The sequence below is a fragment of the Camelus dromedarius genome, chromosome 5 (assembly GCF_036321535.1).
Source record: "Camelus dromedarius isolate mCamDro1 chromosome 5, mCamDro1.pat, whole genome shotgun sequence".
NCBI lineage: Eukaryota > Metazoa > Chordata > Mammalia > Artiodactyla > Camelidae > Camelus > Camelus dromedarius.
This window is the reverse complement of record NC_087440.1, coordinates 39,571,827-39,593,345: the sequence shown is the minus strand read 5'-3', so window position 1 is coordinate 39,593,345 and position 21,519 is coordinate 39,571,827. Positions and strand designations below refer to the sequence as shown.

Here is a 21,519-nt window from a genome sequence, read left to right as displayed (position 1 = left end):
GGCTGGTGTCCTTACTAGAAGAGGAGAGACACAGTGGGAGAAGGCCATGGGAAGATGCAGAGACACACAAGGAGAAGATGGCCATGTGATGATGGAGGCAGAGATCAGAGCGATGCGTCAAGGAAGGCCAAGGATTTCTGGTACCCACCAGGAGCTAGGAGAGCAGGAAGGAGCAGACTCTCCCTCAGAGCCTTTCAGAGGGAATCGACCTTTATGGTGCCTTGACTTCAGATTTCTGGTCTCCAGAGTTGTAAGAGAATAAATTTCTGGTGTCTAAAGCCACCCAGTTTGTGGTAGTAAGGCAGCCTAGGAAACCCATTCAGGGGCCTTGACAAATTCTGGTGCACCCAGAGGTGGGTGATGAGGGTGGTGAAGGGACCTACGCCAGTGCCATTGGAGGAACAGTGGAAAGAACAGGTGACTGTTCACCTAGAGACTTACTGAAACTCTGATCCATCTTCGCATATTTGAAGGCCACTCAGAAGGCAGAGGGTTTAGATCTAGTCCATTTAACTCCAGAGGTAAGATTTCAGTGCAACAACTTCTAAAAATGTTAGTAATCTAATAGTAGGCTGGGAAGACCTTCACCACTGGAATTTAGGAGATGTGATTTCTACACAAGAGGCTCCCTCTTGGTTGCTAAAATTTTCTGGATGATGACTGAGTTTATACAGCTCAGTGCTCATCTGTGAGGGTACACTACTAAATGGTACCTTCTTGTGAATCTCAGTTCGATTTTTCTAGCTGTCCATGGGATAATGATGTCAAAGTTTACTAATTCAGTTGCTAACTGCTTGGGCTCTTCCCTCTTCCTCCTCTGTCCATTTGTAGTACCTAATTTATTGCTGTATACAGAATAAATAGTATTGTGGCACACACACACACAAATACTGACATTTCTCAATGACTAACTCCACGCCAGCCATAAGAACCACCCAAGAAGGCGGGAGTGAATGAGCTTGCTGCGTTCTCCATTCTGCCATTCCTTTCTTGGTGGAAACTCAACACATCCTGCCAAACCACATGGACATTTCTAGTGGAATCTCTGCCTGTTGACAAGTCATGTTTCATTTTCATTTTTTCACGTGTTTTCATCCATCAGTATTGAGTAGATCTTCACTGACCAAGACTATTCATAAATCATTGAGCCAGGCACTACGGGGGAACATGAAGATGAACAAGCCATGATTTGTGCCCATAGTTTACCAGGCCAGCCCCCCTTCTTTATAATTGGTTTCCCAGGAGATACAGAAAAGCAGAAGCATCTAAGGGAATTAGCTGACCTTAGCATCCCGGAATTATTTCTTAAGCCTGCTAGTTGTAATCATTCTTTGGGAATCATGCTCATGAAAAGTTTGCCTTTTTCCACTACATGATCTAAAACATTAGCAAAGGCATTCTTCTTTCCCTCCCAAGTCCTTCACTCTTTCTAATCTTTGAACCTGGATAATAATCTTCTTGGCTTGAACAGACTATCTTCTGGGCTTGGCAATCTACATTATCTCTTACCTTCAATGCGATGCACAGGCCAGGTTGGTTTCAAATTGTTGTAAACATGCTCAGAATAAATAGACTTTGTCTAGGTATAGGTAAAGATGGGTAAGAATTAGAATTTTTGAGGAGTAAGACAAGTTTCTTTATACTCAACTGAATGCATACCTTCTTCTTGTCCTGCCTGCTACTTTAAGTTTTTTTCTTGTTCCTCGTTGCCAAATAAACAAGTATCTGTATCAGCTGGGAAGAAGAGAAGAGAGGCAGAGTGGTGGCTGCAGATCCTTGTCTGTCCATCACCTCCAAACTGGAGCCTTGCTGTGAGACTGGCAAGGGCGAGGGTCTGTGCTTCTGGGGAGCTCAGGGCTCTGGCTTGGATGCCAGTCCCAGGGCTGGGGAGGTGGCAGAGCTTCCCAGTTGTCAGTGGATCTGAGCCCAGAGCTTATGCCCTCTCTTTTTGGCTAAGGGATGGTCTTTATTTGATTAGTGACATATTTTAGCATTGATGGGTACAAATAAAGGATAGAAAACTTGATGTTAAGGGAGGCTTGAGCTTGGGTAAGAATTCAGGGTTTCTACCACTTCCACTGCAGAAGCTCCAAATATTGTGAGGATTTCAGTTCACCCATCACTGTGTCTGGCTTTCCTTTTTAAATTCCCAGTTACTACTACCTCCAGATCACAGGGCTGAAGTGGTGTCCAGAGTTAAAGTGTAATGGCCAGCCAACACGGTCATCCAGCTGACAGAGGCTTGGCCCTCTGCCTTGGTAGGCTCTCCTCTACCCCCATGCAAACTCTGGAAGCCACTGCTGAGAGCTGGCTCCGTCAGCATCTTCAGACAGAGCGCCCTGGGTAAGCTGGCTCAGCGCTCACTGTCATGTGGTCAGGACTGCGTTTCTAGCTTCATCAGTTTGTTTACTTCTCAATCTTGCTATTGCTATACTGTGTTCTTCTGATTCTCAAAAGCAAAAGGGAAAGATACAGTTTGGCAAAGTAGTTGAGATAACCCAGTTCTGTGTTCTCAATCACCCTCTCCCTATGTTTAATTTTAAGTACTCATTTCCAGGGACCCATAAAGGGCACAGTAGAGAGATCTAGGGCCCCACCGCCACAGCCGCATTTCCGTATCCACCAGCCTGAAGTGGTCCTCCATTAACAAAAAGTACCCTGAAACTGGCAAATGTCACTGAAGACCAAGAGTAGGACGTGATATTTTCACTCTAGCTGGGAGCTTTTGGACAGTGTTTGTCTTTTCTTTCTGCTCAACCCATTCACATGTCCTCATTATCTGGAGAGCACAGACTTAACAGGTGACCCACCTGTATCCTTAACTTTGGGAAAGCAGCTGCAGTTCTCTCTTTATTTTTTTGAGTTAGCCAGCTGACCTGCCTTCAAATGGGACAGGCTGCACACCAACCTAACCAAAAACACAGCACAACCATGACTTACTTGGCTCATCTGGAGAAAGAAAATACATCTTTAGTGTAAAGAGAAGGTATAAGCAATGAAACAGTTGGTTATATGTTATAGCTCGTAATAAATGAAAATACCAAGTGCATTTTAAATGATTAATGTATGAAAACCGTCATCACTTACTGTGCATTAATCAAGAAAAAATGCACACTTCCCATAGTGGTTAATGTCGCAGGCCCATTCAGTTTTGACAATATGCATAATAATGCTCATATGACAATGAGTTGGGGTAGCTGAAAATTTAGGATGGTTGCAAGTTTGGTGTAGTATTTGGATTAGCATCTTAATCTGTGCCTTGTCAGCCTCATTGGTACACAAGCTATGCATTGTGCTCAAAACTAGCAAAAATATGGATGCTTTAAATTTTTTTTTTTTTTTAAATTGAGAATAATGAACAAGGTTCCTGCTGAAACAAATACTACCAGCATTCATTAGTTAGGATGGTTACATGTAAAAGAAATGATGCCAGATAGTAACAAATCCAAGAGAAGTTTATTATGAAAATGGCACCTGCGGATGAAAAATTAAGTTACATAAAGACAACCATGTATGTGACATGTATGAGAATCTACAAAAGTATAAAAAGAACCCTGTTGTAAATGAAGTATGTACATTTCTGATTTGCAGCATTATCAATGGTCAATGAAAAAAAATGTTTCAAAATAAGCCAGGCACTCAGGAAGTTAGGTCCGGTTAGCTTCACACAAAACAAATGTACCATAGCTGTCGCTTTGTAACGTTTTAATTTTTTTTATATATATATTGTAGAGTTGGTAACACTGCTAAGATTTTTACGAACAGAATATCCCTTTCCCCATTATTCAGCTACTTGGCACCAGTCTCCTCATAAAAGTTTTCATATATTTGTACAAGAAATAGTTAAAAACACAGACACACTCTTCACAGGTAATGAAGTGTTTTTTTTTTTTTTCATTTTGTAATTTTAACACTATGGATTTAGACAGCAGCTGTGATTATCTGTTAGTTTAAATCACCAGAAATCATTTTGACACAACACAGAAACATTTATAAAAGAAAAAAAAAAACCCAGCTGTCTAGCTGTTCTCTGTAGCTGACAGGTGCATTCCTTTGATTGTTCGATAGCTAGAGTAGAGCTTCCAAAATTCAGGTTGAAATTTCGTGATTGGCCTTCGTCACCTTCTAAACCTACTTACATCCTTCAGGTAAGCTCACTAGTCCAACTGGTGGCCTTGAACTTCTTTTTGCTACTATTCCACAGTGGTTTGGCCCCAACTCATGAAATTAAAGGTCCTGGAGGAATCCACTCAACACAGTGACATTCAAAGGACAGCCGAGTTACTCTATGAGCATTGCACACGTAAACCAAGATACAGGACAATTCTATATTCCATTACCCCCGCCCCTTTTGTTTTTAAAAATTGGTGGGTTGACTTTTGAAATAATTTTCGGTCTCACTGGTAAATTGTTTTATATATTGCTCCATCAGCCAACCTGGAAGGAAACCAAAGAAAAGCACCCACTGCTTATAGGTAGAGCGCAAGGGACTCTGGGAATGTTAACAACTGAGGCTATGTGGCATCGGTTTATTTCATCTATCTGAGCATTGTTCTTCTTCAGTGCTTTGTGCAGCACTCCAGAAGAAAGAGTCGTACCCAGAATTCCATTGTGGGAAAAATGGCTCCATTAACCTTGAGCTAGTTAAGAGTCTTTTTATCTCTGAGAATGAAAAAGATTTTGGAGAAGTGGGGGTGGGGTGGGGCAGGGAGGAAAGATGAGGCAGGAAAAGGGGAAAAGAGACAGAGAGGGAAAGAGGGGAGAGGAGGGGAGATTATACACCAGCAAAGCAACAGCAGGAGTCTTAAAAAAGTGAAACGAAAGATTCACAGACAGTAGAAGCAGCATGGGGTGACATTACAGAGGAAGGCCACCACACAAAAATCACTAACCCCCAAGAATCACTGATTCACTAGGACTGCAGGAATGGGACTGGACCACTCCGGACTAGAGATAGAGCACAGAGAAGACAAAGGACAAAACAACTACATTAGCTTAGTATATACCGCATATAGAAACACACATTGAAACTGCAATGGACTGACAGCCAAGGACACGTACACAGTGCACACATTACAGTTCTCACATCTGTTATTAGATGCCTTAACAAACAGCTGCCAAAAATGGAGTGGAAGAAGAATTTATACTTGACAGTCATTTGGAGTGTTTGACACTACACTGATTTCTGGCAACAAAGACAAAATAGGATTTTTTTTCTTTTTTTTTTTTTCTTTTTTTCTTTTTTTTTTTTTAACTTTATGTGCAGTTTTCAGTTGTAGTTATCTGTTTGAAGCTTATTTTAACCCATTCTTTAGTTTTAAACCTTATTGGTTCCAACCTAGAAATAAAAGAACCAAAGGGAAAAAAAATCCATCAACACAAATCAGTCCCCCAAAATACAGCCTTCCTTTTTTAGCAAGAAATGAAAATAATCAAAAACATGTTAAATATTTTTCCTTCTTTTACTCCGAAGTGTTATTGAAGTTGCAAAAATTAGCCTCAGTTAGACTGAGAAAAGGAAAAAAAAAAAAAAGAAAGCTAAGCAAAAGACAGTATGTATCTAAACTGCTCCTCAGATCAGTTTGATTGAGTTTTCCAAAAGCCCTTTTAAAAAGGGCTTTCCTGACCCATTAAATTTAATGTGAGGCTATGTTTGTTAGTTGGGAGGTAAAAAATTTTAAGTCCTGCAGCAAACGTTAATGAGGGCTTTGTCTTAACTAACCAAGGAGACTGCAGCAACGGACTCCAGACCAGGACAGAACACTTTTTTTTTTTTCTTCAAAACCCAGCCCAGGAGCTGCATTTTGTATGAAGACACTACAGATTAATAAATGATAGCACCATGGTTTTAGAAATTAAGTTAATGTTTCAGTAATTAATATTTAGTCCAACTTTTTTTTAAACATTCTAGTCACAGGCCAGAAATTAAGTTTAAGAACCCAAATTATTTTTATGTGCAAGTAAGAAAATCTTAAAATCTTAACCATAAAAAGAGAATTAAATTCTGCATAAAATTCTAAAATACTATCGCCCTATTTTTAAAGGAATTAGGAACAAAAACAAAACAAAACAAAACCACCCCATTTCATTTGACTTAGTCAAACAGGGCACATTGTTTCTGCTTGTCTCTTTCAATCTTGATCATATCAAGATCTTTTAGGAAGAAAACCCAATGGTTGTCACTTGAGAAATCTCTTGACCACAAGACTGAGTATTCTGTGGCAGAAGCATATACATATTAAAGACATCTTAATAAAGATGCAAAGGAAAGCAGAACAACCCAACACACATCTTAGAAGAAGACAAAATGGCAGGCAACTGGTCATCTGACCCTCTGAAAGCCAAAAATAAACATATCTTTACAGGAAAGAATAAGTCAAGTGAAAGAAAGCGGGTTGGAACGGGGACCGTCGTGGTGAGAGAAGATGCTGACCTGCTCAAATTCAAAGTGCTAGAATCAAAGGTCTAAACGAAAACGCCGACGATGCCTCCAGGCGGAGCCCTGGGCCGCGCTGGGGGGTGCTCAGTCCTCCTTGCGCTCCAGAGTCTGTGCCGCGTGGATGCCGTTGCTGTAGACAGGGAAGGGCAGCGTGGAGAAGAGTCCCTCGGCCGTAGTGAACACGTTGCCGGCGGGCATCTGCGTCAGGCTGGCCGCGCTCACCGCGCCGCCGAACGGTCCCGACATGTTGAGCCGATGCACGTGGTGGTAGAGCATCTCCATGGGCGTCTTAGGGTCGAGGCCGAAGCCCGGGCTGTTAACATCCACGAAGTTAACAGCGTGCGCGTTGGGCAGCAGGTTGCCCTGCATGGCCAGGGTCACCTCGGCGGGGGCGTAGCGGATGGTGCCGGTGGTATAGACCCTTTGCGCGGCCGTGCTGGTGGCCGCCAGGGTCCCGGTCACCCTGTGCACCAGCGGCAGCACAACGTTGCCCGCCTGCAACCTCTGCAGCGCCTCCAGGTCCCCAGTGTACAGCAAGGAGTTGGAAGCGCCCGGGCCGCCGCCACTGCCGCCGCCTCCGCCGCTGCCGCTCCCGCCCCCGGGGTGCTTGTCCCGCGGGGACGCCGAGAGCGGGGGCGACAGCGGGTCGGAGGCGACTGGGGCCAAGGCCGTCGCGGGGGCCGAAGCACCGAACTGAGTTTTGCGGGCGGCGGCGGCGGTGCTGTCGGCGCCGGGCGGGGTGAGGACCGAGTCGGGGATGGCCACGTGCAGCCCCCCGCCGCCGCCGCCGCCGCCGCCGGCCCCGCAGCCCTGCGGGGACGGGAAGTGCTCGGAGCTGGGGGGCTTGGTCATGCTGTAGGGAGACTCGTTCCGGGAGATCTCCCGGTTGGGGGGGTAGTTCCAGATGCTGCTGTCGTTGTCGAAGTTGATGGGTTCCGCGATCTCCGTCTTGATCTTGAGCACCGAGGTACTGTTGGGGGAGGACAGCAGCCGCGGGGGCTCCACCAGGCCGGCGTCTAGGCCGCCGGGGCTCGAGGCGCTGGACAGGCGCCGGCGGCTGGCGCTGCCGCCTTTCTGCCGTTTCCGCCGCTTCTTGCGCTTCTGGTGTTTGCTGGAGGCCTGTGCGCCCGCCTCGCCCGCGCTGTCGGAGTCCTTGGCGCTGTCGGATGACAGCGACTCACAGTTCTGCAGCCGCAGGTCCGACTCACTCTCCACGTAGCGCTCGACCTTGATCTGCATGGGGCCCAGTGCGCCGAAGCCGCCGTCCTCGGCTGCCTTGGGGTTCTCGAAGTCCGAGTGCTCGAAGCTGTCGTCGCTGTCGCGGCTGTCCGGGTTGCTGGAGCTGTGGCCGTCGTCATTGCAGTTCATGTCGTTGTCGCACGTGTCGCCCGACTTCTTGCGATCCTGCTCTGGGTCTTCACTGTTCTCTGACTGGTTCCCCTTCTCGTCGGACTTGGAGTTCTCGTTGTCCTCTGCGTGGGGCGGGCGGCCGAGGGGGTGGGGGGCAGGGCGGTGGAGGGGAGAGGAAACACAAGAGACGCTAGGTTAGCAGGGCCAGACCACCTCTCACCTGCCGGGGGGGGGGTGGTGGGGCGGGAGGGGGTGGTGTCCTGCCCCATCCTGAGCCGCCTTGGTTACTTAAAGCCTGAGCTTGCTCTCTCTGGAGGACCTAGATTAACGGGACCCTCCCTCAAAATGTGGTCTATGGACCTGGAGCACGGGCATCACCTGGGGACTTGCTACATGTGCAGAATCTCAGGCTTCCACCCAGACCTCCCGAATCAGATTCTTCATTTGAACAGGACCCCCAGGTGATTCTGAGGCACATTAACGTTTGAGAAGTTCTTCAAAAATACTCAGGGAATCAGAGTAAATAACCTGAAAGAAGGTGTTAGTGATGCAGAAAAATGATGACATGCAAGGTGACTTGCTAAAGAGATCTGTGCCTTCCACTGGCGACTTTGTTCCTTGTTGAAAACTGAGCTCTTTATTCCTGAAGTTAATTTTCTCCATTGCACTTAATGCTATCTGATTCACTGTATGTTCTGTTTTTGTTTACTTCTGTCTCTCTCCCTAATTAGAATATAAGCTCCATGGGGCAGAAAGTTTTTTTGTCATCTTTGTTCACTGCTATATACCATATAAATAGTTCTACTCTAGAACTTCTGTCCTAGTAAAGAACTTTCAGAGGAATGCAATTTAGGAGACAGGAAAACAATCCAGATCCTCTGTGAATGCTCCTCCCCTCTGCCCACCTCCCTGAAGCTGTCTGGAGTAGAGGGATCTGTGTTTATCAGCCTGAAGAGCAGGTTCCCTAAGGATGAGGTTCGTGCTGGGGAAGCCCTAGTCGTCTGGCACATTTTAGGAAGGATGGAATTTCCCAGTAATATAACCTCAGAGGGTTTAGGGGTGATGCTGATTTTATGGCTCTGCTGTGATGTTTTGGATGGCAGCCTGGCCTAGAACCTCAGGCATGTCATGTAACTACTCCGGGCCTTCATTTGCGTAGCAGAACAGGTTGGGTTTGCAGAGGCTTAGGATTTTTTTGCAGCTGTAAATCCTATGAGTTATGTATTCCCTGGATCTATGTGTGTCTTTGGAAAGGGGCTGGGGATCAGAGAAAATGAATTTTTATATTAACTTTCCTGTGCTCCGAAGAACTACTCAGAAAGTCTCCTTCCCCAAATTACAAGGAATGGGAAAGCATGGATTTGTTCTGCATAGTTTCAGAAACTAAGTAACAGTCCAGCACTCAGAGAGAGTCATTAAGTATATCCCTTAGAGGCTCAATCCCTGCTGGTGAGACTGTGAATATTTGGGCCTCAAAGTCAGTCTCTCTTGCAGCAACAGAGATAGCCTTGCTGTATTGCTTCTGGAAAAGAGATTGGAGCTAGCTATGGGGTTAGGGCAGGGCTTCTGTATGGCTGACATTCAGTGATGGCTGAATCAATCAAGCTCTCTCTGTATTTGTGTACATATATTTACATACCATAATATACCTGTATCTATATGTGTTTGAATATATACCACAACATGCATATATATATATTTATACTTATTTATGTATGTGTGTATACACCACCACATACATATATGTACTTATCATATGTACACACGGGTGTACATATGCATGTGGTGGTGTATAAGTATATAGACTTCTGGGTGTAGAGAAAGACTGTAATAACTTGATGTGATACATGTTTCTCTATAAACTTGACCGGGTGCTTTGTTTGGACACTGGTCCTTTGGCGGTTGCCCACCCCTCACACTGGGAAGGCGGGCCAGAACTGCAGAACATGGAGAAGGCGTAATACCTGTAATACCTGAGGTGTCTTTAGAGTCAGATTCAGAGTCGGATGTCTCCGAGGATTCTGAAGTTTTCTCTGGCAGGTGGGGGAGCTGGGCAATGTCCATTGGCGTGTCCTTGTACTCGGGATTACTGTCGGGGAGAGAGGCAGTCATCAGGAGTGCAGATACCCATACTGGATGGGTTGCTTTTGACCATCTTCTTCCCACCTCCTTGTCCCAAACTTCTGGAATTTATAGAGTTGAAAGGACTAACCATGAAGTCATTTCTGAGCTTATCATGGGAGTTTTATAGAAGCTTGGATTGCATGTGCTGGGGTACAAGTGCACCTTGCTACAAATGCTACATGAAAGCCACTAAGAAGCTTTTAAATAATCAGGTACCACTGGGGTCCAGGGAACTGTGCTGCTTGACATTCCTCCCAGGATAACACCTGGGGGAAGGGAGGATGCGAGAAGTACCCTCAATAATTCATTCCCATGCCTCCTGGTGTGCCCTGTCTTCTCTTGGGCTCCTAATGAGTCCATTGCTTCAGTACCCTTGTCTTGGCTCTGTGATGGAGCTTTTCAGCTGCTCAGATGTATCCAAGGCTATGGGGGGTGCGGGGAGTGGGGGGCAGAGCCCTCAGCGCCTAACGATCTGACAGATGCACAGGTGCACCTTGGGCTGCATGGATTATGGCTACTGAACTGTCAACACACCCATTACAATCACATTTTCATCGGCTCATGTGGTGTACACCTGTGGCTTGTTAGCTGGAAATCTGATTGCAGTGGGTAGAGTCCCAGTGTGAAAGAGGCCCTAACAGAATGGATCTAACCCCATTTGCACAAATGTGCTTAATTTTTGTTCTATTTTTAATTCAGAAGCAAGTCTCTTCTGGAAAAGCCAGAGTGTTCGGTCAGTTTGAGTTAGCTGTCTTCTAGAATTGCTGCTTCAAGGCTGGCCTGATGGATGAGCAGTATAAACTACTGTAATCTGAAGACACATGGAGAGTCTCCGACCTCAAAATGGAAAATGCCTTTTTTTTCTTTCCATGATGGCCAGTCGACCAGAGGCTTACATAGATGATCACCGATTCATTTGCTAATCTCTAGTGAAATTCCTATATTAAAAGGTCACCGTTTCAGTAACTACTCTAAAACTGCAAGTGTCCCAGGGAGGGTTAATTCATGAAGATGAATTATCAGGGATTTACTCGTTAGTGTGAATTAGCATCGGCAGCAGAGCTTTCTCTAGATGATCAGATGAGACTGATGGTGGGAAGGTAGCCTTAGCTCTGTGCAGCCTCTGTAATTGTGAGGGCCCAGGAAGAAGCCTGCAGGTGTAGTAATTTCAGAACAGGGGCCCACAAGCCTGGATGGGGCCCGGAAGTGAGGGATTCTGGGCAGGAAGAGGGAATATGAAAATATTGCTTGGGGAAGAACAGAGGACAAGAATGTGGGAAAGAAAAACACACTTTAACAGTTGCAATCTGGCCAAGGCCTTTCTTACTAGAGCCCCAGCCTGGGGAAGTGATCCCAATGAGTGGCAGACTTGGGGGAGCTTCCTCTGCTAAAACTTGTCTATATTATTCTCCTTTGGTCCAGATGCCATGGGGATTCACAAGTCATTGTCATCTAACTCATGGTATTATTATTGAACTTAGGGTGAGTCTTTAGGTCTGCTAAATCCCTGGCCTGCCTGGGATTGAGTCTCTTTGAGCCTGAAGGCTGGTCTTTGATACTCAAACTGCCTCCTTCCTCTCCATATGGAGTTAGGTAGACAAGGAACACCAGACATTCATGAGCTTGTACTGGGTGACCCTAGTCTGGACAATAGTGTTGATCCACAGTCGCGTGGTTGACATCTCCTTAACCCTTCTCACTCTCTTTGTTTATGGGCAGAGTAGGAGGTCATGAGTTGGATGAGACAGCAAGAAAGATCCAGATAGGAAGAAATCTCCCTGAATGAGATGAACCCAACCATCTGGATTACGTTATTGCCCTAGGCTACATCAGAGATCCTCAGGTCTATGGTGTCCCTGTCACTAATGTCTAATTTTTTAATAATGATGGGTCTCCTTGCCTAGCAAATGAATGTCAGTGCCACGATAATTTATTTTGTTTGCACTTTGGCATGTAAGTTTGCATAAGCTTTTGCATTCCATATAGCCACTGTTCCATAATCCTCTATGTAAAAGAATTTTTGATATCGGAACCTATCTTGAGCCTATCACAAACATGGGGGGTAGTCTGCATGAAAACCAGGCTTTGGAGAAAGCCACGTTAAATACCCATAGTTTTACCTTTAGAGAGAATTAATGTAGAGTAGAAGAGGTCAAAAAAGGAAAAAGAAAGTAGATAAATGAAGACTCTTTTAAGTGGTGCCCATTAAAGCCCTCTCTAGAGCAGTAATCATTAGTGTCTGATGGATATGCTATTGGTAGCAAGCACACTCATGCCTTCGAGTCATCACCACCAGGCGCAAACACACTCTGAAGGGTCGGTGTGCTGATGAGCCGTGGCTGTCAGCATCTCAGCTCCTATTGACAGTCTCACAGAAAAATGGGATTCAGGTACTCCCTGTCTCGACGATCAGCCGAAGGGCAACAACTTCCATTCATAAGACCTACTGGAAGTCTTCCTACTCAGACCATACGTGGGCCCTGCTTGGTGGCTTTAGGCCAAGAAGAGCCAAAGTCTGGAATGACAGGCTGTGCATTCAAAGAGCTTCGTGGCAGGATTGGTGGAGAACCTCCCAGAATGGAAGGCTTGCCCCAGACGCAGACCACCCAGGCTGTTGGTCCAGGTTACCTTTGCGCTTGTCTGAATCCATAGGCAGCAAGCAGTTAAGGAAGGAGAGAGAAATGGTATCGTACAGTGGAACTTAGGAAGCTGTTGGGCTTGGTCACATTAATGGGTATAAATTTAAGGGTGCATTAAAACAGCAGTAAAACTTGCCTGTGATCACAGAGCAGGCAAAAGATGGCCTTTGTTTGTATATTGATACTGTCTTGGTTCTGGCAAAGTACCTTCCTTTGCTTACCAAAACCTGAACCCAACCCTATGTAATATGCTGAAGTCTTCAAAAGGATGGAACACAGCAGGAATATAACAACCTCTGCCACTCCTTCCCCATCCCCTTTTCACAATTTTCACAAGGGTTGGAGTGCATGAGTGTGAGAGTGTGTCAGGGAGAAGAAGGTGCTTTTTGCTATTTTTTTTAGTGGAGGTACTAGGAGTTGAACCCAGAAACTTGTGCCTGCTAGGCATGTGCTCTGCCACTGAGCTGCATATGCCCTTCCCCTCAGGAGGTGCTTTTTGGATGCTTCCCCTGTAGGCAAAAGTCTGTCATTTAGTAGCCTTAACATTTGTGGGGAAACCAAAGCAACTTCTGCAGAGCTGCCCAAATGTTGGCAGACCGAGGATTACTGAGCATTTTGCAAATCTGCCCTAGAAGTCCCGACTGACAAAGCTTTGATCTTTTCACATTTCTTTGAATCTTGTGGAAAGAAAAGCAGAATTTCTATATAATTCCACAGCAGATACTGTCAAAAGATAACATAACATGTCAGCTATTAACCATTGGGCTGCATATTTTATAACTGAGGCTGAAATGAAAAAGAATTAGAAAATATACCTAAGAAGGTAATTCACCCAGATGATATTCTTCTCATTTGCGTTCTTGGCATTAATAGCTATGGTGGCACTAGACTGTATCCAAATATATCCTCCATTCTTCTGCATCCAGCGATAGTACTTTGTCACACACTGGCCCTTGTTCAGCACTAGTGAAAAAACAAAACAAAACAGAAGGCATTGCCTATTAAGACTGGGACCAAATGGTTATCATCTCTGCAAAAGCTGAAGCTTAGAAAGAGGAGGTCCCGCACCAAGCCAGGGGTGGCCCTCTGTCTGCTTAATGTAGAATGCCATTAGGGACAAATAAAATCAACAATTCAGTGGAGCGGCAGCTCGGGTTACTAGCATTTGTAGCAGGACGTTATTCTGTTTTGGGCAGCCATGGTATGAAAGGAAGGATAAAAGGACGACAGATCTTTTTGGCTCACAGAATACCTAATGTGCTGTGGATGTTGTCAGTGGGTTTGACGTCAGGATGTAACAAAGGCAAATTTGTATGTGATTTATTCATAGCTTCGAGGTAGCCCTCTTTGCAATTCTGGGTATCTGAATGGTTCCAAAGATGCTTCACCACTCCTCCCTCTCCGTCTTTGATCATTTCACCTCAGTGTGAGCAGTATCAACCAGTGTCCTTATACACTTCTTCCTTTTGCTCTTGTCTAACAATTTATAGTCCAGGTATGAACTAAATTTTCATTGGGAGATTCTGGTGAGAATTTGCTGAACGTTGGAACAAAATAAATCCCCTCATGAAGTCAGAGATAAACACTGGCCTGAGGGAGGCACAGAATTGACTTGGCTAGAGCCAAACAGAGTGACAGCTCCACACAGACTCTGAAATATGGCCCCAAATGAAGGAACAAGTAAAAACAATCAGTAATGTGAAACGGTGCCATTAAATACCCACGGAAAGAGAGCTTTAAAATGCAGATGTTAAAAATGATACTTGAACCAAAGTCTTGCCAACTTGAAATTGATTTGATTTGTATCTGGGTACTCCTGAGCTAGTAAAAGGGGGAAAATGCAGTAAATCAGCCCCTGAAATAAAGTGCCATGGATGGGAAGGGTTTAAAAGGATGCCGGAAACGTGCACAACCTGCTGTTACTTGTTGGAGCCAAATCACAGCGACTCCACCCTCCCCCCCCCAAAGTGCGCCAGCTGGCCGGCCACTAGAGGGCAGTGTGCACTCGTCCACATCGCCCACTTTTGGCATGTCCTTGTCTCCGTCTGCTAAAATGAAAAACCTCTAACTGCTGTAATAAATTTGGCTAAATTAGCTGCTAAATGGTTATCTCAAGTAATATGTATTTGCATTAATCATCTTGCTCTAAACCAGAACAAGCCAGAGTCCTAAAGACGTAGTAAATTCATATTGTCCATTTAATTATGGCTAATAAGTGCTTCATATACAATAGTTTCATGAAGTACATTTTGATTTTTTTTTTTGGAGGGGGGGGTGGATGGGTAAAGGGAAGTCACTTTGAAAAAGGGCTGTGTTTAAGGCTGCTGAAGCTCTTCCTGTCACATCGCAGCCAGTCTTCCTGGCTCTGAGAGTGGTCAAAAATCAAATCGCCACATATTTTATCCATAAACATAGAAAACTTCAGTGCTTTTCTCCCATTCTCCTTTTTTTTTTTCCCCTCACAATACAGCAAGGGGGTGGTTGTAAGATTTAACACTTAGGTCTTAACAGTTGCTTGAAAGAGACTGGCTTTGATGAGTGTTTCAAATAGTGGCAAGTTCGATGCTGAAACTCTTCTACAGTTGAGGGTGTTTTTAAAACCCGGGACTGTCACCTTCTCTTGGTGACGAGGCTCCACAGGTAGGACTGTGCTCTGCTTTTGTCGGCAATTGTACGTCTGCCATTCTGCATGCATGGCTTCCCCGGCTACAAAACTGTGTAGTGAAGCTGAAAGCAGTAAAATCCTAACTCTGCCATACAGCTCCTCTGTCAAACTGCTGTTGCATGCAACAAGATGTGCTTTTATTCAAATCCGCTCAACCTGGTTAACTATTAATAGAGGAACGATGGGTTATGAAATTCAGCCCAGTGTTTTCACAGAGGAAACTTACAGCACCCCACACAGTGGTTGGTGTATAATTCTACCTGTGGGGTATCTGGAAGAAGGGATCATTTCAAATGGTTCTAGTATTCGTAATGAAAGCCAAGAGACATAGCAGCCCCCTTTTAGAATCTCATGAAGAAAACACTGAGATGGTTGACCGGATTAGCCCAGCCTGGCTGGGGATTCTGGACTGGAATTTGACCGAAAGCAGGCAAAATTAAAAGAAAAAAAAAAAAACCCATAATATAGTGTATAGAAAGGGGCAAAGTGAGACAGGAATTATAAAGTCAAATTTGAATTTGCAGAATCATCATAAAGATCCCCCCTCCATCTCTAATAATACTTTCTCTGACTTGTAAGCAGAGAAACAAAGAAACCAGCAAAATCTCCTTGCTGAAATGCATGACCAGCAAGACATTGGCCTCGGGAGGAGGCCCCGTGGATGTGCTGGGTAGGGGCGGAAAGGCTTATTTGCTGAAAGACTGATGGGATGTCACCTTTCCAAGTTAAGGCAGCATGACTCTGGTCCGATTAGGTGTGTCTGTGTTTCCTGAGATGATGAAGACAAATTTATTAGGGCCTGTGATTACATGAAGACAGCCTTTCTTATCACCCAGGCCGAGGGCCATCTAGTGAAGAGAGAGGATCTCAGTGAGAGAGAGGCCGGCCAGGTAATCTTATGGGAGGAAGAAGTGGTGAGAGGATGGCCAAGGGAGGGACCCCTAAGGGGCTCCCTGGGGAGTCCTGCCTTCACTGACCACAGTCAACACCACAGAGCAGATCTGGGAGCCCATCACTGTCAGTTTAAGATGACAAGTTTGACCTAATCCACTAATTTGCCCTGAGCCAGCCTGACAAACAGGATTCTGTAAAGGTAAACATTCCAACATAGTCTTAGATGTGACTGTTTCCTGAGGCTCAGAGTTTTCTGAATGAGACCCCTAGGTGTCTGCAGGAATCTAGAGAACTTGAGATAAGATACTGAGAAGGCTCCCAAAAGGTCACCCCAGTTGCTTTTGTTTTTCAGGAGGACCTGCAAAAAAGGTCACAATGGAGTTTTGCTTCTTTTAAAATGAGCAAGGAATCATTTTTGCTTGGGGCTCCAGAATATAAATTTATGATTTGGGGATGAAGCTTCTTCCTTCTTTCAAAAAAAAAAAAAAAACAAACCATACTGGCAAATCAGTTGGCTCGCTCCAGCCGTGCCAGAGGCGGGCTCTGACAGCTTCTCCTAAGCTCATGTGGTCCTGATCAGCTCAAGAAGAAAAGCCACCTTGGTGCCAGTTTGAAAGAGATTTTTAGTTTGTAATAAATTAGACAACTTGAAAAACACGAAAACTTTTTCGATTCTCTTTAATCCAGGGCTGCTGCTGTTATTTTCGGGTTCTAGCTTTAAATAATGGAGAGGAACGAGAGAGTGTTTGTGTTAGTCTATTTCACAAAATCCCTTTTGTGGAGAAAACCAAAAATAAACATGATGTAAGTTACTTGATCTGGAAGTCCTTAAAAAATAGTTAATTGTCCCTTGAAAAGAGATAGATACTCATCAAACCAATGAGCCCAGGAGAAAATTCTTGACAATGTGCTCAAACTATAGAGGAAACAGAGAGAGAGGAAATGTTGATGTGGATTGTATTTTCAGCCTTATGCCGTGATATGGTCTGAGTATTTCAAACACATAGCTTGGCATCTTCTCTTTGGTTTATCCCAAAGTTTACTTTTTGCTGTCCAAGCCTTTTGGTAGAGCAGCCTATGTGGGTCTCACTGAATTCACTGGTCACATCATAACATTTCTAGAATGATGTCTTTGAAATTGTGCTATGGAAATTAGTTTTTCTTTAAGGATCTGAAAACACTGAAATGATCTTTTAGGTTTTAGAGGGTAAACGTGAAGATACAGGGAGAGTGAGTGCATTTTCCCCAGATGGCCTTGCAGTCTCTGACGGTCCTAGGAATAACCGTGAGCCTGAACACCTCTGGGACCATACGAGAACTTGTTCCTTTGAACTCTGAAGTCTAGGGTGTAACCAGTTGCTTTTGGCTGCTGTTGCCCTGCTCTGAGGAAAACCAGGAAGCTGTCATCAGCACTGCCCCCACTTCCAAGCTAAAGGTGCCTTTGAGTTACAGACTGTGCTCTTTGGAGGAGAGAGGTGACCCCACATTTGTGAGGGGAAAATAATAGAGACAAAGAGAGACTGAAATCTTCCTGGCTGAACTGTCCCACCCCTGCTCATTGGACAATATTTGTCTTTTAGCCTCAAAATCCCACCCACCCCTAGTTGTGAAGGGAGTGGCAAATACCATTCAACCAAAAGGAAAATGCAGCGAGCTTCTGTTTTAGAACATGAGACCTTTTACATCAAACGCATATTTTACCCCTCAAAGACTGGATGCTCAGTTCTCTTGACTATCTTTTTAAAAAGTCACGTGGTTTTTTGGTTGGAGCTTAGTGGCAGGCATACAAGAAATGTACTGCTTGGAGAGAAAAACTACTCTCCCCGCAAATCCGATGAACTCTGGCTGTGGCACACATGGCTCTGCACACAGTTACCGACAGAGGGATTTCAGTGTTCCTCGGGAAAACTCTGTCCACAGAAATAGACTGATGATTGAAAGGACATAAAGGAAGCCTGTGTCTGGCAGGAACATAATTCTGTTAGTAAATCAAAACAAATCAGTCCAAGTGTGCCTTCAGAAATATGGAGAAAAAAAGAGAACATGGTCTCTTCCTGTTGGGCTGTTCCACCAAATCAAAGCCAAAGATTCTAAATAGTGAGTTGCTTGTGTCTTAAAAAGAAGGAAGCAGTCTCATTCAGTCTGAAGAGGCGATGAAGAACACGTATCAAAAGCGGTCTTTTAGCGAAGTGTCTCACAAAAGGACATTTCAGTGGTTTGCCTAGGCATTAAAAAGCTGCAATACTTGGTGCATTCAGGTAAGTATAGAATAAATAGGAAATGGTGAGCTCATCGGAGATTTCCCACTTGACATTCACACTGCTGAACAAAGAGCTTCATTATCGTCATGGTGATATGGGGATGCATCTGCTGCGAGCACACACCCCCCCACCGCCCCGCCCGAGCTACCTTCATCAATGGCTGCAGAGGATGGGGAGTGGGGCCTTTCGGCTAGAAACTCAAAAATTATTTTCGAATTCACACATGTGGAGAGTGTGTAAGCTGGGGGAGGGGCTGTGGGGGAATCACACTTTCTACTTAATGCCACAGCTGGGCGCTTAGCTGTAGCCACTGGTTTTCTTTCTACATTCACAAAACTGGCAGATGAAACATGAAAAAGAATACTGACTCTTTAATCTCGGCTTCCCCACCTAAGGCCCAAGGCGGGCTGACAGGGAACTTCATTCTGGAAACAGGACTTCTTCTTCTTCTTCTTTTTTTTAATTCTGGATTACTTTTTCCTCTGCTTTTGAAAACTGTGGGCAATAGGGGAATGAACCTGACATACACTTGAAACAAGAACAAGTTTCTTTATCTAAAAAGTTAGAGTCCTTGATGCTTACAGGAAGGTCATTTTCAAAACCCACAAGAGAAGCAGCTAGAGCCCGGAGCTGTGCATTAGGGGCTTCGTTTACGTGCAGTAGAGACAGGTTTTCACTTAGAACTGCTCATAGGATCAGCCGCGGCTTGAATGCTGTGCAGACTTTCCTATAGATTTTGCAATTAGGGAGCTAGACGTCTTAAATAGCAGGCATCCACAAATTGGTTTTTAGGTTTTTTCCGTTAATCTACGTGCTGAGTTGTATTTGGTAAAGTTAATGATACCTGACGCTTCACGTGAGTGACGAGCTTAAGGACAGAAGACCTCTGGATGTTCTGTGAATGACTGTGTATCATCTGGGGATTTCCCCCCTAACATGCTCATGACAGGCCCTACTTGAACTGCTATCTGTGTGATTTATAACCTCAGAAGAGGTTTTTTCCTCTACCCCCGCCGATGGATAGATTTTTATTAACTGTTAATATTGAATCATGCAGAAAACTTTTTATTGATTTGGAACATGTCAATTTAAGTTTAAAAAAGAAGTCCCCCTGTTCTTGATGATAACGTGCTGAATCGGAGACCAAGGCTTTTAAAACGTTGATGGGATGGTGTTCTCAGTCAGGAAGAATCAAAGGAATTGTTGGAATGAGTGACATCCACGATCTCAGAGGTTTTTCCAAGCTGTTTTCAGTCCAGTCAGGGAGTTTCAGTACCACTCAGTCCTGCCCTTCTCGACCCGAAATAGTTCAGGACAGAGTACTTAGCGCTTCTGCCTTCTTTTTCGGTGGCGATTTGCTGCATAAAGGGATGCAGTGAACTCTTCAGCACGGAATTGAGCGAGGTTTATGATGAGGAAATGAGGGAAGTGGTGTGTTTATTCACTCATTCAGTAAATAATTTTTTGGAATGTGCGTCTTCACACCAGGCACTGGCGGAAAACAAAGTGAGAGAAGTCTGTCACGAGCCCATCCTCCTGCATGAGTCTCAGTCACAGAAATTCCATTTCCCTTCCCAGGGATTGGTTTTGGTTTGGAACAGGATGAAACACTGCACAAGGAGATGCAGGAGGAAGTATCTGTGTGGTGGGAGACTGCTGAAAATGTTTTCTTCCTTCTGAAAATAAGGATTTACCTCTATTTGCCTTTGAATGGGAGACATGCTTAGCAGTCATTTTCACTCATAACATATCACAGTGATAATAGTTATGGAGAGTCATGTGTAGACCTATGAAAGCACAGGGGGTCCAAGCTGGTTTGGGTTGAATTCTTCACTTTCCTTTTAAAAATGAAGAGGACTAGTTTATTGGGGAGGTTAAGCTGGGATGTCGGGAGACCTAAGCAAGGTAAAAGGCTGAGGTGAATCTTACGGTTAGATTTATTGTATGTCCCTGGCGGACCCTGTGCTTCTGGATTCATTAAGCCTGCGAAACATCTTTACCAAGAAATACCTCAGTTGTGAGGCATAGGTGCACAACGACTGGTGTCCCATAAAATCGGGAGTATTTAATGGAGCCCAGACAAAATTTCATGTGTTCACCTGCTGTGCAGACTGTCAGAAATCCTAGTACTTTGCTGTGAAACATGACGGATCCCCCAGGTAGAGTCACTGGATTGGCCGCTGGACAGAGACCCTGTCTCTCCTTTCTGGGTAATAGCACTCTCATCTGGGGCTTGATGTTGGTGGTCTTCCCCCAGGTCCCCAGGGGGAGAAACCTTGATGGTTTAAACCAGCCACGGGAATTCCACCCAGCGTGTGGTTAAGCTGGGCATTTGGTGAAACGCCGGACAGCGAGACGTAGGGGTCCTCGCCCTGCTAGAGGGCCTGTCCGAATACTTTCTTTCAAAAATGAACACAAAACAGCAACTGACCCTTTCCTGACTTTGGACACTGTCCTGTGAGGAGCTCTTTGGCCATGCTACAGCTGTCTTTTGATCATGAAGAAAAAGTTGAGATGATTACAGAGAAAATTTGTCATTTTCACTCGGGTTTTCTGTTACTTGTAATCAGGTGCATCCTAGCTGGCGCATCTCCCCAGCGATTCTAGGAGGCCAGAGAGGGAGAGGGCGTTCACAAAGAGGTTCAGATAACCCGATCCTTCGTTAACCCGATGTTAATGGAAACACACTGTATGCTAAACCCATCACCAATTAAATCCTATACTGCTTATTTGTGTGTGTTTTTGTTTTTAAAGGTTTGAGGCTTTTTTTGAGATATGCAAAGTGTCATATCAATATTTTAAGGAAAATATTTTAAAAATATAATATCATCTTATACTTTATACAAAATAAAGAACAAGAAGTAATGGCATTGATTTTACTTAGGTTAATTGATTTCGGTTAAAATGGATGATTGAGAATTATTGTCTTGTTTTTCTGATGGTGCTTTATAAGAGCAATGGGTTCGTTGCTCTCAAATATCAATTTTATGATAGTAAATGCAGCTGCTGACTGAAACGGTAATGAGGAAACGCCCGAGAGTCCATGCTAGAATTGTGTTAGAGTATATCAGTCAAATCCAAGAGCTGGCTTTCTCTCTGGGTAGAGAGAAAAGACCATGTATCACACTTTGTGTCCCTTCATGTGTT

At 44.6% G+C, this 21,519-nt stretch overlaps 1 protein-coding gene and 1 long non-coding RNA gene across 8 annotated transcripts in view; one reads left to right on the top strand and one right to left on the bottom strand.

Moving 5' to 3' along the window:
* Positions 1-21,519, top strand: part of LOC116153509 (uncharacterized) — a 219,019-nt gene that overhangs the window by 49,217 nt on the left and 148,283 nt on the right. The window lies entirely within an intron of this gene.
* The window catches only part of NPAS3 (neuronal PAS domain protein 3), a 799,526-nt gene continuing 781,459 nt past the window's right edge, over positions 3,453-21,519 (bottom strand). For 6 of the 7 annotated variants that reach the window (XM_064485884.1, XM_031453562.2, XM_064485885.1 and 3 more), the window contains 3 exons: positions 13,368-13,515; positions 9,754-9,878; positions 3,453-7,911 (listed from right to left, as the gene is read on the bottom strand). In XM_064485884.1, the coding sequence (XP_064341954.1) occupies positions 6,524-7,911; positions 9,754-9,878; positions 13,368-13,515 (1,661 nt within the window). In that variant the 3' untranslated portion in view covers positions 3,453-6,523. The remainder of the gene's footprint in view (positions 7,912-9,753; positions 9,879-13,367; positions 13,516-21,519) is intronic. The other variant, XM_064485886.1, reaches the window with a different exon arrangement.